Below are 14,775 nucleotides of genomic sequence, written 5' to 3'. Positions count from 1 at the left end.
GTACCCCCTGTATATAGCCTCGCTATTGTTATTTTACTGCTGCTCTTTAATTATTTGTTACTTTTATTTCTTATTTTTTGGGGTATTTTTCTCAAAACTGCATTGTTGGATAAGGGCTTGTAATTTAGCATTTCACTGTAAGGTCTACACCTACACACTACACTATACTACACTACTACTGTTGTATTCGGCGCATGTGAAAAATACGATTTGATTGTTGTCTTGTCTGGACCCACACACCCACATGCACACTCACACCCACACACCCATATGCACACTCACCCCCACACACCCATATGCACACTCACACCCACACACCCATATGCACACTCACCCCCACACACCCATATGCACACTCACCCCCACACACCCATATGCACACTCACACCCATATGCACACTGACACCCACACACCCATATGCACCCACACACCCATATGCACACTCACCCCCACACACCCATATGCACACTCACACCCACACACCCATATGCACACTGACACCCACACACCCATATGCACACTCACACCCACACACCCATATGCACACTCACACCCACACACCCATATGCACACTCACACCCACACACCCATATGCACACTGACACCCACACACCCATATGCACACTCACACCCACACACCCATATGCACACTCACACCCACACACCCATATGCACACTCACACCCACACACCCATATGCACACTCACCCCACACACCCATATGCACACTCACACCCACACACCCATATGCACACTCACCCCACACACCCATATGCACACTCACACCCACACACCCATATGCACACTCACCCCCACACACCCATATGCACACTCACCCCCACACACCCATATGCACACTCACACCCATATGCACACTGACACCTACACACCCATATGCACCCACACACCCATATGCACACTCACCCCCACACACCCATATGCACACTCACACCCATATGCACACTCACACCCACACACCCATATGCACACTCACACCCACACACCCATATGCACACCCACACCCACACACCCATATGCACACTCACACCCACACACCCATATGCACCCACACACCCATATGCACACTCACACCCACACACCCATATGCACACTCACACCCACACACCCATATGCACACCCACACCCACACCCCCATATGCACACCCACACCCACACACCCATATGCACACTCACACCCACACACCCATATGCACACTCACACCCACACATCCATATGCACACTCACACCCATATGCACACTCACACCCACACACCCATATGCACCCACACACCCATATGCACACTCACACCCACACACCCATATGCACACTCACACCCACACACCCATATGCACACTCACACACCCATATGCACACTCACACCTATATGCACACTCACACCCACACACCCATATGCACACTCACACCCACACACCCATATGCACACTCACACACCCATATGCCCACTCACACCTATATGCACACTCACACCCACACACCCATATGCACACTCACACCCACACACCCATATGCACACCCACACCCACACACCCATATGCACACTCACACCCACATGCACACTCACACCCATATGCACACTCACACCCACACACCCATATGCACACTCACACCCACACACCCATATGCACACTCATACCCACACACCCATATGCACACCCACACACCCACACCCACACCCACACCCACAATAAGTCACAGTGTAGTGGTATCTTGGTTATGCATAGTCCCAGTTTATTAGTAGCTGTGGGGTTAATTAATTAGATACACGATGCAACAAGCAGGTACAATATCACTTGTTTAACCCTCCCCTCAAATGTGTTCATCCCTCCCTTCCTCCCCAGTAGCTCTGTGAGGCTTCAGATTGTATTGATATTAATATTAGTCATATACTTATTGGTTATTGTAAAATATTCATATTTTCCCTTTTCTAGTTTTTGTTGTTTTTCTCTGTGTTTATAGTTGTAAAAGAAGGCTGCGACAGACAGACAGACAGACAGACAGACAGGTTAATTTCCAATTGATTTCTATGAGTATTTTTCAACTCATTACTTCCAAACTGTATTGTCCCTGACAGCTTGACAGATATGACCCATTAACTTCTTAGTCGGAACTAGGAAACTCCAAAAATCTCTGACATGCTAATTGTTGTAGTTGTACAACAAATTAGCAAGTTGGAAATTTGGGACTTTCCTAGTTCCGAGTAGCATGGAGCAGAGGCTGGACCAGAGAGGAGTCTGTAGAACGTATTGGGTTCATTCCAGTGTGTCTATATTGCAGTCTCTCTGCTCACAATGCCATTAAAAGTGTTCAACCACATGAATATGACATTTGAATCATCTGAGATGCCCGGGGACACTGCTACTAAGGTGCCCTGGAACAACAACACAAACTGGCCTCTCTGGGCCAATCAGGCTTCTCTCCTGTTCCTCTTTGCCCTGCCCATTTTTCAAAAGACGCGTTGAGCTTCCTGGTGATGATGTAATGATCGTGTTCTTTCAACAATGACTAAACATTGGCCCTTTTTGTTTTACAGATATGACATTTCTAATCAATAATCAATGTTAACTAATAAATGGTTACACGTATGACATTTCTTATCAATAATCAATGTTAACTAATAAATAGTTACACGTATGACAAATCTTATCAATAATCAATGTTAACTAATAAATGGTTACAGGTATGACATTTCTTATCAATGTTAACTAATAAATGGTTACAGGTATGACATTTCTCATCAATAATCTATAGCTGCTGTTTATCTAACATACAGAAACATAAGTTGAAAGATTTTCTAGGATCTAAACACAGGCGTCTGGACTACAAGCCAATACAGAAACCAACCATACAGGCTGTAAGGATTAGTATCATAGATATGATGACACCATACAGGCTGTAAGGATTAGTATCATAGATATGACACCATACAGGCTGTAAGGATTAGTATCATAGATATGATGACACCATACAGGCTGTAAGGTTTAGTATCATAGATATGACACCATACAGGCTGTAAGGATTAGTATCATAGATATGATGACACCATACAGGCTGTAAGGATTAGTATCATAGATATGATGACACCATACAGGCTGTAAGGATTAGTATCATAGATATGATGACACCATACAGGCTGTAAGGATTAGTATCATAGATATGATGACACCATACAGGCTGTAAGGATTAGTATCATAGATATGACACCATACAGGCTGTAAGGTTTAGCATCATAGATATGACACCACACAGGCTGTAAGGTTTAGCATCATAGATATGACACCACACAGGAACAGCAGTTTAACTGAAGAGAGCGGTGGGAGCTACAAAACCAAGTGACATTAAAATAATCACTTTGAAAAAGGATCAATTGAAATGATCAGATAGATAACAATCTTCAGCTTCTATTTACATTCAGAGAATGATACTTCTGATTCTCTCCCTCTTCTCTCCTCCCTCTCTCCTCCCTCTCTCCTCCCTCTCTCCTCCCTCTCTCCTCCCTCTCTCCTCTCTCTCTCCTCCCTCTCTCCCTCTTCTCTCCCTCTTCTCTCCTCCCTCTCTCTCCTCCCTCCCTCTCTCCTCCCTCTCTCCTCCCTCTCTCCTCCCTCTCTCCTCCCTCTCTCCCTCTTCTCTCCCTCTTCTCTCCTCCCTCTCTCTCCTTCCTCTTCTCTCCTTCTGCTCTCTCTCTCCTCCCTCTCTCCTCCCTCTTCTCTACTCCCTCTCTCTCTCCTCTCTCTCTCCTCCCTCTCTCTCTCCTTCTCTCCTCCCTCCTCTCTCCTCCCTCTCTCCCTCTCTCCTCCCTCTCTCCTCCTTCTCTCCTCCCTCCTCTCTCCTCCCTCTCTCCTCCCTCTTCTCTACTCCCTCTTCTCTACTCCCTCTCCTCTACTCCATCTCTCTCTCCTCCCTCTCTCCTCCCTCTCTCCTCCCTCTCTCCTCCTTCTCTCCTCCCTCCTCTCTCCTCCCTCTCTCCTCCCTCTCTCCTCCCTCTTCTCTACTCCCTCTTCTCTACTCCCTCCTCTCTCCTCCCTCTCTCTCTCCTCCCTCTCTCTCTCCTCCCTCTCTCTCTCCTCCCTCTCCCTCTCTCTCTCCTCCTCCTTTGTTCTTCCTTCTTCCATTGCCCCTTTCTCCTTCAGCCCAGTAGTAGAAGTTTGCTACAGAGCTTGACTAGTCCATGGACTAGTCCTTCTATTTACATTCAGAGAATGATACTTCTGATTCTCTCCCTCTTCTCTACTCCCTCTCTCTCTCCTCCCTCTCTCCTCCCTCTCTCCCTCTTCTCTCCCTCTTCTCTCCTCCCTCTCTCTCCTTCTGCTCTCTCTCTCCTTCCTCTTCTCTCCTTCTGCTCTCTCTCTCCTCCCTCTCTCTCCTTCTCTCCTCCCTCCTCTCTCCTCCCTCTCTCCTCCCTCTCTCCTCCCTCTCTCTCCTTCTCTCCTCCCTCCTCTCTCCTCCCTCTCTCCTCCCTCTCTCCTCCTTCTCTCCTCCTTCTCTCCTCCCTCCTCTCTCCTCCCTCTCTCCTCCCTCTCTCCTCCCTCTCTCCTCCCTCTCTCTCCTTCTCTCCTCCCTCCTCTCTCCTCCCTCTCTCCTCCCTCTCTCCTCCTTCTCTCCTCCTTCTCTCCTCCCTCCTCTCTCCTCCCTCTCTCCTCCCTCTCTCCTCCCTCTCTCCTCCCTCTTCTCTACTCCCTCCTCTCTCCTCCCTCTCTCTCTCCTCCCTCTCCCTCTCCCTCCTCTCTCCTCCTCTTTTGTTCTTCTTTCTTCCATTGCCCCTTTCTCCTTCAGCCCAGTAGTAGAAGTTTGCTACAGAGCTTGACTAGTCCATGGACTAGTCCTTCTATTTACATTCAGAGAATGATACTTCTGATTCTCTCCCTCTTCTCTACTCCCTCTCTCTCTCCTCCCTCTCTCCTCCCTCTCTCCCTCTTCTCTCCCTCTTCTCTCCTCCCTCTCTCTCCTTCTGCTCTCTCTCTCCTTCCTCTTCTCTCCTTCTGCTCTCTCTCTCCTCCCTCTCTCTCCTTCTCTCCTCCCTCCTCTCTCCTCCCTCTCTCCTCCCTCTCTCCTCCCTCTCTCTCCTTCTCTCCTCCCTCCTCTCTCCTCCCTCTCTCCTCCCTCTGTCCTCCTTCTCTCCTCCTTCTCTCCTCCCTCCTCTCTCCTCCCTCTCTCCTCCCTCTCTCCTCCCTCTCTCCTCCCTCTTCTCTACTCCCTCTTCTCTCCTCCCTCCTCTCTCCTCCCTCTCTCCTCCCTCTGTCCTCCTTCTCTCCTCCTTCTCTCCTCCCTCCTCTCTCCTCCCTCTCCCTCCTCTCTCCTCCTCTTTTGTTCTTCTTTCTTCCATTGCCCCTTTCTCCTTCAGCCCAGTAGTAGAAGTTTGCTACAGAGCTTGACTAGTCCATGGATGCCATAGATGCCAAAAAAAAAAAAAAAAAAAAAAAGTATGAATATGAATGTATGTATTTGTGTATGTATGAATGTATGTATTTGTAAGTCGCTCTGGATAAGAGCGTCTGCTAAATGACTTAAATGTAAATGTAAATGTAAATGTGTGTGTGTGTGAGTGTGAGTGTGAGTGTGTGTGTGTGTGTGTGTGTGTGTGTGTGTGTTTACTATCCTTGGGGGTAGTAAAATAAGGAACATTCAGACAAGTGGGGACATTTTTCCGGTCCCCACAAGGAAGAAGGCTATTTTAAGTTTAGGGGTTAGGTTTAGAGTTACAATTACAAGTTAGGATTAGCGTTTAAAGGTTAGGGTTAGGATAAGGGTTTAGGGTTAGGATAAGGGTTAGTATTAGGTTTAAGTTTAGGGTTAGGGTAAGGGGTTAGGGTTAGGATAAGGGTTAGGATAAGGGTTTAGGGTTAGGATAAGGGTTAGGATTAGGTTTAAGGTTAGGGTTAGGGTTAGAGAAAATGGGATTTTGAATGGGAAGGGTTAGGGTTAGGGTTAGGGTTAGGGTTAGGGTTAGTGAGGTGCCAGGTGCTAACCCTAACCCTAACCCTAACCCTAACCCTAACCCTAATTCATTACAAACACAGCGACACTGAGAAAGAAACACCACATATCTCCCCCCAAAACAATTAAATAAAATGTTGCACCAAAAATGATGTAAAATACCCAAATATAATGTCTTTGTGATTAATACACTCTCACCTTTTCTTTGCCTATTTCCTCTCCTACCTCTCTCACCTCCTCTCCTCTCTCAAGGGAGGAGAGATGGAGAGATGGAGAAGAGATGGAGAGAAGAGGAGGGATGAAGAGGAGAGAAGGAGAGATGGACGGATGGTGAGAAGGAGAGATGGAGAGATGGAGAGTTCGAGAGGAGAGAAGGAGAGAAGGAGAGATGGAGAGATGGAGAGAAGGAGAAATGGAGAGGTGGAGAGATGGAGAGAAGGAGAGATGGAGAGAAGGACGGATGGTGAGAAGGAGAGAAGGAGAGAAGGAGAGAAGGAGAGAAGGAGAGATGGAGAGATGGAGAGATGGAGAGACGGACGGATGGTGAGAAGGAGAGAAGGAGAGAAGGAGAGAAGGAGAGATGGAGAGAAGGAGAGAAGGAGTGAAGGAGAGAAGGAGAGAAGGAGAGAAGGAGAGAAGGAGAGAAGGAGAGATGGAGAGAAGGAGAGATGGAGAGATGGAGAGGAGAAGAGATGGAGAGAAGAGGAGGGATGAAGAGGAGAGATGGAGAGAAGGAGAGAAGGAGAGATGGAGAGAAGGAGAGATGGAGAGAAGGAGAGATGGAGAGATGGAGAGAAGGAGAGATGGTTGGACTAAGAGTGTCAGGGTTTGGTCGGGCTCTTAGGTTTGTGTTTTTATTAAACTTGTTTGTATTCAGGAAATCCCAATTTAAATCAGCGTCTCATTCTCAATGGTGCCCTAAAAACAAACAATTCCCAAATCAACATGATAATTTAATAAAACAGCAAAAAGCAGCAGTTACAGAAACACTACATTACCACAACACAAATACATTATGACAGTCAACCAAAACAGTCAGAAACATCAGTGAGTTCATTCTTCATCGGCATTCTGAACTGCCTATTGACACCAGGGATTCAAGATGGAGGTTAGTAAACGATTCCAAACATTGGGGGGCGTTAAAACTGAAAGCTGATTGGTTGGTAGAGACACGAAGGACCTCAAGAGTTAACCAGCCCTGTGAGCGGGTTTGGTGCATTGTATTTGATACTTTAAGAGAAGTGAGATATGTTGGATGCTTTGTCAACAAAAAGAGAGTAATGAAGTGATCTACGAGATTTTAGTGAGGTGCCAGCAGACCTTCTGATAAAGGACGCAGTGGTGAGGTTTAAACCTGTTTCCTGTGATAAAGCGAAGCGCGCTGTGGTACACCGCGTCAACGGGTTTTGGAGTAGTGGGCAGCTGCATTCTGACTGTGGGTATTACTGTGTGTGTACTACTGTGTGTGTACTACTGTGTGTGTACTACTGTGTGTGTAAACGTGGAGTAGAGAAGTTAAGCTGATCTGTAAACAGCTTCTCTACATACTGTACCCCCATGGAATGTACTGAACTTATGTATGTCTAGCAGGCAGGCAGGCAGTGGTGTCAGGAATGAGAGGTCCTCATGCAGGCAGTCTGATGGCAGAAGTGTCAGGAATGAGAGGTCTTCATGGAGGCAGTGGTGTCAGGAATGAGAGGTCCTCATGCAGGCAGTGGTGTCAGGAATGAGAGGTCCTCATGCAGGCAGTGGTGTCAGGAATGAGAGGTCTTCATGGAGGCAGTCTGATGGCAGAAGTGTCAGGAATGAGAGGTCCTCATGCAGGCAGTGGTGTCAGGAATGAGAGGTCCTCATGCAGGGAGTCTGATAACAGAAGTGTCAGGAATGAGAGGTCTTCATGCAGGCAGTCTGATGGCAGTGGTGTCAGGAATGAGAGGTCCTCATGGAGGCAGTCTGATGGTGTGTCTGTTCTAACTGGTCCTGTCCAGTATTCCGGCGAAGGAGGGGCCTATCGGAGGAGGCGGGGGGTCTAGATTGACAGGGGAGGCGGGGCCAGAGCTCTCATTTCCTGTAGGCGCGGGCCCTCGGCCGCTGTATTGACCAATGAAAGAGCCGTCCTCGTTGAACTGGATGTCGACACTGTCTCCGTATTCGGCAAGGGAGTCGTCACTCCCCAGTTTACTCTCCACACACAGAGATGGCTGACTGACGGACCGCTTCTCATCACCATCACTATGGAGACAGAGGAAACAGGAACAGAGAAATAGCTACATATGAACACCATGTTAAAACAAAATAGAACGAAGAGAGAGAGAGAGAGAAAAAGTTCTCACCTTTCCAGAGATCTGCAGAAATGGAGCAGCATAGGGTAGAGAGGGAGGTTAGAGGTCAGGGGTTAGAGGTCAGGGTTAGAGGTCAGGGTTAGAGGTCAGGGTTAGAGGTCAGGGTTAGAGGTCAGGGTTAGAGGTCAGGGTTAGAGGTCAGGGTTATTGGAGATTAAAAATACTTATGTTTTGTGTGTGTATTGTGTAAAGATGTGTGTGTGTGTTGTGTAAAGATGTGTGTGTGTGTGTGTGTGTGTTGTGTAAAGATGTGTGTGTGTGTGTGTTGTGTAAAGATGTGTGTGTGTGTGTGTGTGTGTGTTGTGTAAAGATGTGTGTGTGTGTTGTGTAAAGATGTGTGTGTGTGTGTGTTGTGTAAAGATGTGTGTGTGTGGTTAGATATGACAAACCTGTACTCTCCGAACGTCTCGTCTTTCATTGGCCGAGCCTCGGAGTCCATCTGATTCTCTTCCTTGTCTTTCACTGGAGGAGAGATACACGTTAGAGCTCAGCTGGAACAAACAGCCTGCAACTCAAATTAGTGTGAAAACGTACAGTAGACGGAGGGACAGCCACTTCCCAGAGGGGAAAGTGTGTGTCTAGTTACCTGCGTACTTGCCCCCTTTACTCCTCTTGATGAAACAGAGAACCAGAAGCAGCAACATCAGCAACACTACAGCACTGACCAGCCCTATGAACCAGCCTTGAGTAGCAAAATCCCCTTCCACACCACGTAGCTCTAGGGAGACAGAGAGAGAGACGGGGCGAGTGAGTGCAAGAGAGAGAGAGAGAGAGACAGAGAGAGAGACGGGGCGAGTGAGTGCAAGAGAGAGAGAGAGAGAGAGAGAGAGAGAGAGAGAGAGAGAGAGAGAGAGAGAGAGAGAGAGAGAGAGAGAGAGAGAGAGAGAGAGAGAGAGAGAGAGAGAGAGAGAGAGAGAGAGAGAGAGAGAGAGAGAGAGAGAGAGAGAGAGAGAGAGAGAGAGAGAGAGAGAGAGAGAGAGAGAGAGAGAGAGAGAGAGAGAGAGAGACACAGAGACACAGAGACACAGAGACACAGAGACACAGAGACACAGAGACACAGAGACCAGACCTCTTCATTAAACAATCCCACAGACGATCAACCCCAAGTGGAAAGTCAACCTCCCAGCGTAGAGTACTACTCCCTCATTGAAATGAAGGATACATTCAACAGCAGGTGAACACACTCCAGTCAGCTCAACAACACCCCCTCAACCAGACCCGGAGAGCTGGAGGTGGAGAGAGACATATCTGCACTCTGGACAGTGGTGAGACAACATCAACAGGAGAAAGTGCAGGAGAAGAACAGAGCACTAGAGGAGAGGATCAGACTGCTGGAGGAGAGGGTGAGGGGGATGGCGTGTGACAGAGAACAGCCCATTAGAGAGCTGGCCACCCCTGCAGAGAAGCTTGGAGAACAGTCCACCTCAGACCCTGACCAAAGTCTCAACACCACAGCAGAACAGTCAACTCCAGACCCTGACCATAGTCTCAACACCACAGCAGAACAGTCCACCCCAGACCCTGACCATAGTCTCAACACCACAGCAGAACAGTCAACTCCAGACCCTGACCATAGTCTCAACACCACAGCAGAACAGTCCACCCCAGACCCTGACCATAGTCTCAACACCACAGCAGAACAGTCCACCCCAGACCCTGACCATAGTCTCAACACCACAGCAGAACAGTCCACCCCAGACCCTGACCAAAGCCTCGACATCCCCGCAGGACAGACAAATGAAGAACCCCAAGCCCAGGGGATCCCACCCCCTCTGAGCACCCCCCCCCCCTGTCAACGACCCTGATAGCCCTCGTGACAACCCCCCCACACCCACTGACGACATACACAATCCACAGATAGTTCTCCTTGTGGACTTAAACAGGAAATATATCCAAGAAAATAAACTTTTTCCCAAACACAGTGTCTAAACTCTGGTGTCCAAACACCCAGCGCACCCTAGTCCTTCTGTCTGAGGACCAACTAGGGCCACCCAGCCACATAATAATACACACAGGCATAAACGACCTGAAAGCACAGCTGGAAACTGTGGCCACAGCACTCAAGGGAGTGATTGAAAAGGTTTTTCACTAACTGTACCCCCTCACTAGAATCCCTGTACTTTAATGAAGACAGCTTCTCCATCCTGGAGGGGGAAATCAATCATTTCCAGGCCCGGGGACATGCACTAGTCTGTGGCGGCCTAAGTGCCTGAACTGGACAAGAACCCGACACCCTCAGCACACAGGGGGACAAACATCTACCTGGAGGTGACAGCATTCCCTCCCCCATATGCCCCCTTAGACACAACTATGACAACATAACCAACAAAAACGTATCACACTCCTGCAGCTCTGTCGCACACTGGGTATTGTCATGACATAGCCCTTTCTGAGTACAGATCGTGACTTCCCACTCTCTCCTACACCCAGGTTCTGTTATCTCAGGTTGTCAATTCCTGGCGGAGACTATCTCCGGGTGTAACGAGTGTGTTTCATTTGGTGACCTCAGAGAGGACAGGAAACACACATAACTACATCTCTGAATGTGTACATTTCTCAATAATGGGGTTTGCATCTAATTCTTGTATAAAATAAATGAGTAAAGATGAAACTATTTTGTGAAATGATGTTCCTTTTAAAGTTTAACTAAGTCATTGGCCCCGTGAGCACAGACATGATCAGTCGTCATAGAACCGCCTTTTCTATTGTTAAGAATAAAAAACCTTCAGACTACCCGTACCTCGGTGTAAGCTGAGGTGGCACAGGTTTGAGTTTAGACTAAGCAAACCCTCAGCGTGAGCTGTGATTGCGAATAGTTATTGAATTCATAACCAAACCACGTGGAGCATTGGCTACACGGCTGGAAATGGTTCAACTCTGAGACTATCGATCTCTACAGAATAAGAGCAAATCCTAGATACTAATTACTACTCTGCAGCTAGAAGTTATGTAAACCTGGGATGCGATTACCGACAACTGCCGAAACATCTATTCTTTGAGAACATTTCTGAATGGTTACACTGAAGTATCCATTCTAACCACGAAAATACTTGAATCTTCAGGGAAGTAGATGAACTGACTCTCCAGCAGACGGACCGGATCCAAACAGAAAAGATCACGACACATGGGCATAAATATATATATTGATTGCAATTATTCCCAAATGAGTGAGCGTTCATGTGCAAAGGTTTAGCATTTCAATTAATATAATTATCAACTGTGTGTAGTGACTCTTTCCCTCTGGTCTTTCCCGCTCTCGCTCAGTCCACACCCACTTCCCTTTGTCCACCACCAATCGGCTTAGCCCACTAGGGAACCTCCCCTATCATTTGTTAGTAACAGATCTACTGTTTTTTGTGTATTAATTTCTGTGATTATTTAGTTGGTTAGTAAATGAATGATTAAGCCAATTGGTGTATGGATGATTTCTAGTAAAGGCAGATAACCAACAATTTAGGATGTTCAGATGAGACTGACGCGAGTTAAATAATAATTAATTAATAAGAAGACTAATTGATCAGATATTAAAATATCTGAGGAGTTATATTAGGAAAACTATAACTTTATAATCTGAAGATTTCCCTTGGTACCCTGACTTCCTAGTTAATTACATTTTCATGATTAGTTTAATCACGTAATAACAATTACAGAGAATTGATTTGATAAAATAACAGTCTTCACTTTTAATGATGCCATAGCACGACATATTATGGCGCCCTGTGCGAGGAATCTAAGATGGAATTGGACTTTGCTGTTGAAATATATATACGTATATATCAATTGTGTAAACAGAAGTGTGCAAACAGACTGTTGTATGTGAATAGAGAAAGATATTGTTTAGCTAATATAGCTAATATAAGGCTAACTGTTGTGGCATTGATTGATACACTCACAAAAGCTTGGATTTCTTTCTCTGTAAAGCATATTATCAAAATCTGACACGATAGGTGGATTAACAACAAGCTAAGCTGTGTTTTGGTATATTTCACTTGTGATTGCATGTTTATAAATATTTTTAGTAATATTTTGCGCCCTGCAATTCAGCGGTTGTTTAGGAAAATGATCCCGTAAAAGGGATCCATGCGCAGCATGTATCCCACCTTCATTACCTACTTGGGCCCTGCAGCCCACTTTGGCTATCTTACAACTCAGAGAGCTTACAAGCACAGCTTTTGAGGCATCAAGAGCCCTGACCGCTCGGTTTTGAAGTTTGACCAGGAGCACTCACTCCAGTTAGAGGCATTATCAGGTATTGGAGCGTTAAGAGATGACGCACAACGGTTACTACCACGAAACCCCGATTCCAATAACCTCTGCGGTCGAAATAACCGTAAAGTACATCGCCATCAAAATGACTACCGCTACAATCAACCTGTTCGCTATGTTCCTTGCACCCAACCCACACAAAGTGTCAGAGCACAAAGGTAACAAAGGGTTAAAGGACGATCAAAACGTAGACCAATGTTATCCAGAAGTTCCACTCGGTGAAGAACTAAAGCGAGAAACATTTGAGAAAAGGGTAAAAGATAAGTCACAAGGACGAGACGAGGAATTACCGGACACCAGGTCCGCAGGAATTAACACCCATAACTAGGACGTTAAAATTCACATTTCTCCCGCTGTCTTTCGAGACCCTATCCAGGGCCCGCTTGATCAAGAAACAAGCCCACAGGCTTTGTCTATAGAGTCTGATACAAAGGCCCACACCTGGAAACAGTCCTGGAGGACTAACTTGACTAGGATTAACTAGGATTAACTTGTCATGCGGGAATTGATTTGGGCAATATCGCTCATCTTTCAAACATTGTTTCTCGAAAGGGCTTTGAAACCAACTAAACGTTGGTTAAAAGTGGAACGATGCGACACTACACTTCGAGGGGACACAGACTACCTCGCCTCTGACATTGAGAGTTATGCTGAAACTGCACTTCCAGGACGTATCGCTCGTTCACCCTGTGTATGTTACTAGCCTCGAATCTGTACCCCTGCTACTCGGACTTGATGGAGCGGTTACTCCCACTGATGGATTGGAAAACCAACCAGGTATGGTCACAGGCCACAGTGTCTTCTCCACTGACCACACTGTCTTCCCCTAACACTAGCTGCAACGTAGTCATTCACGAGGGGTATCTGCCGAAAGCACCCCTTGGGAAAAAGATGTTTAGAAACCTCTTGGTTCAGAATCCGATCCAAAGAGATATTACGATATCTCAACACATGCCATTAGCAGACGTGATTGACCGTTCTTTTCATGATTTTGAGCCAGCGGTCTCTATGAATGAGCAACTTCCCTTCTCCTTGCAGTCGTGCAATACGGTAGCTGAGATGAACTTCTCTTGCCCTTCGGACACTTCCACAAGCACTGCAGCCATCTCAGCAAGAAAAATATCGATGCGCAGAGTATACTCTGCTTCCGATGATACACGTTCTGCTTTGTGTGGGACTGTTATTCTAGGTCGGGTGAACAAAATTACTTGAGTTCCTGTATGTTCCTAGAATTACACCATGAGTCGTTAATCATGACACACACCCCTCCGCCCTTCTACTTCCCAGAGAGATATTTATTCCTGTCTGAGCGATGTACTGAGAATCCTGCTGAATTTACAGACTACGACAGAGTATTCCGAGAGAGTATTCCGAGAGAGTATTGCGACAGAGTAATGCGACAGAGTATTCCGAGAGAGTATTCCGACAGAGTATTCCGAGAAAGTATTCCGAGAGAGTATTCCGAGAGAGTATTCCGAGAGAGTATTCCGACAGAGTATTCCGACAGAGTATTCCGACAGAGTATTCCGACAGAGTATTCCGACAGAGTATTCCGACAGAGTATTCCGAGAGAGTATTCCGAGAGAGTATTCCGACAGAGTATTCCGAGAGAGTATTCCGACAGAGTATTCCGAGAGAGTATTCCGAGAGAGTATTCCGACAGAGTATCCCGAGAGAACCATGTTTCCGTGAAACAAAGTATGTTACAGGCCCCGATGTCGCTCTGGAAAGAAATCCTTGCTCTAAACTCATCAACATCATCCAAAGACTGAACATTAGCGAGTAATGTACTCGGAAGCGGTGGGTGGTGTGCGCGCCTCCTAAATCGAACCAGCAGGCCGCCTCGCGTGCCTCTCCTCCGCCGGCGATGTTTTAGGTCGGCCTCTGGAACAAGTTAAATTGCTCTGGGGAGAGAGAACAAAGGATCTGCTCCAGGGAAGTCGTATTCCTGGTCCTCATGCTGGTAGATCTGGTGAGTTACCGCCGCTCTAATATCCAATAGTTCTTCCTGGCTGTATGTTATGACACAAAACATTTCATGAGATAATAATATAAAAAATAGTACATAAAAAAACGAAATACTGAAACGTTTTTTAAGAGCTAGTCGCGATGCTGCCATCTCCGCCAGCGCCATCTTCCACCATATATATCAATGAATTGGCGAGGGCACTAGTACAGTCTGCAGCACACGGCCTCACCCTCTTCAACATATA

At 46.7% G+C, this 14,775-nt stretch overlaps 1 protein-coding gene across 4 annotated transcripts in view; it reads right to left on the bottom strand.

Annotated features, from left to right (window-relative positions):
* Window positions 1–1,730: 1,730 nt before the first annotated feature.
* The window catches only part of LOC129829417 (neural cell adhesion molecule L1.1-like), a 194,868-nt gene continuing 181,823 nt past the window's right edge, over window positions 1,731–14,775 (bottom strand). For 3 of the 4 annotated variants that reach the window (XM_055891100.1, XM_055891099.1, XM_055891102.1), the window contains 4 exons: window positions 8,883–9,014; window positions 8,686–8,758; window positions 8,288–8,299; window positions 1,731–8,186 (listed from right to left, as the gene is read on the bottom strand). In XM_055891100.1, coding sequence (XP_055747075.1) covers window positions 7,925–8,186; window positions 8,288–8,299; window positions 8,686–8,758; window positions 8,883–9,014 — 479 coding nt within the window. In that variant the 3' untranslated portion in view covers window positions 1,731–7,924. The remainder of the gene's footprint in view (window positions 8,187–8,287; window positions 8,300–8,685; window positions 8,759–8,882; window positions 9,015–14,775) is intronic. The other variant, XM_055891101.1, reaches the window with a different exon arrangement.

Source organism: Salvelinus fontinalis, chromosome 31 (genome assembly GCF_029448725.1).
Source record: "Salvelinus fontinalis isolate EN_2023a chromosome 31, ASM2944872v1, whole genome shotgun sequence".
NCBI lineage: Eukaryota > Metazoa > Chordata > Actinopteri > Salmoniformes > Salmonidae > Salvelinus > Salvelinus fontinalis.
This window is presented reverse-complemented; position numbering and strand designations above follow the sequence as displayed.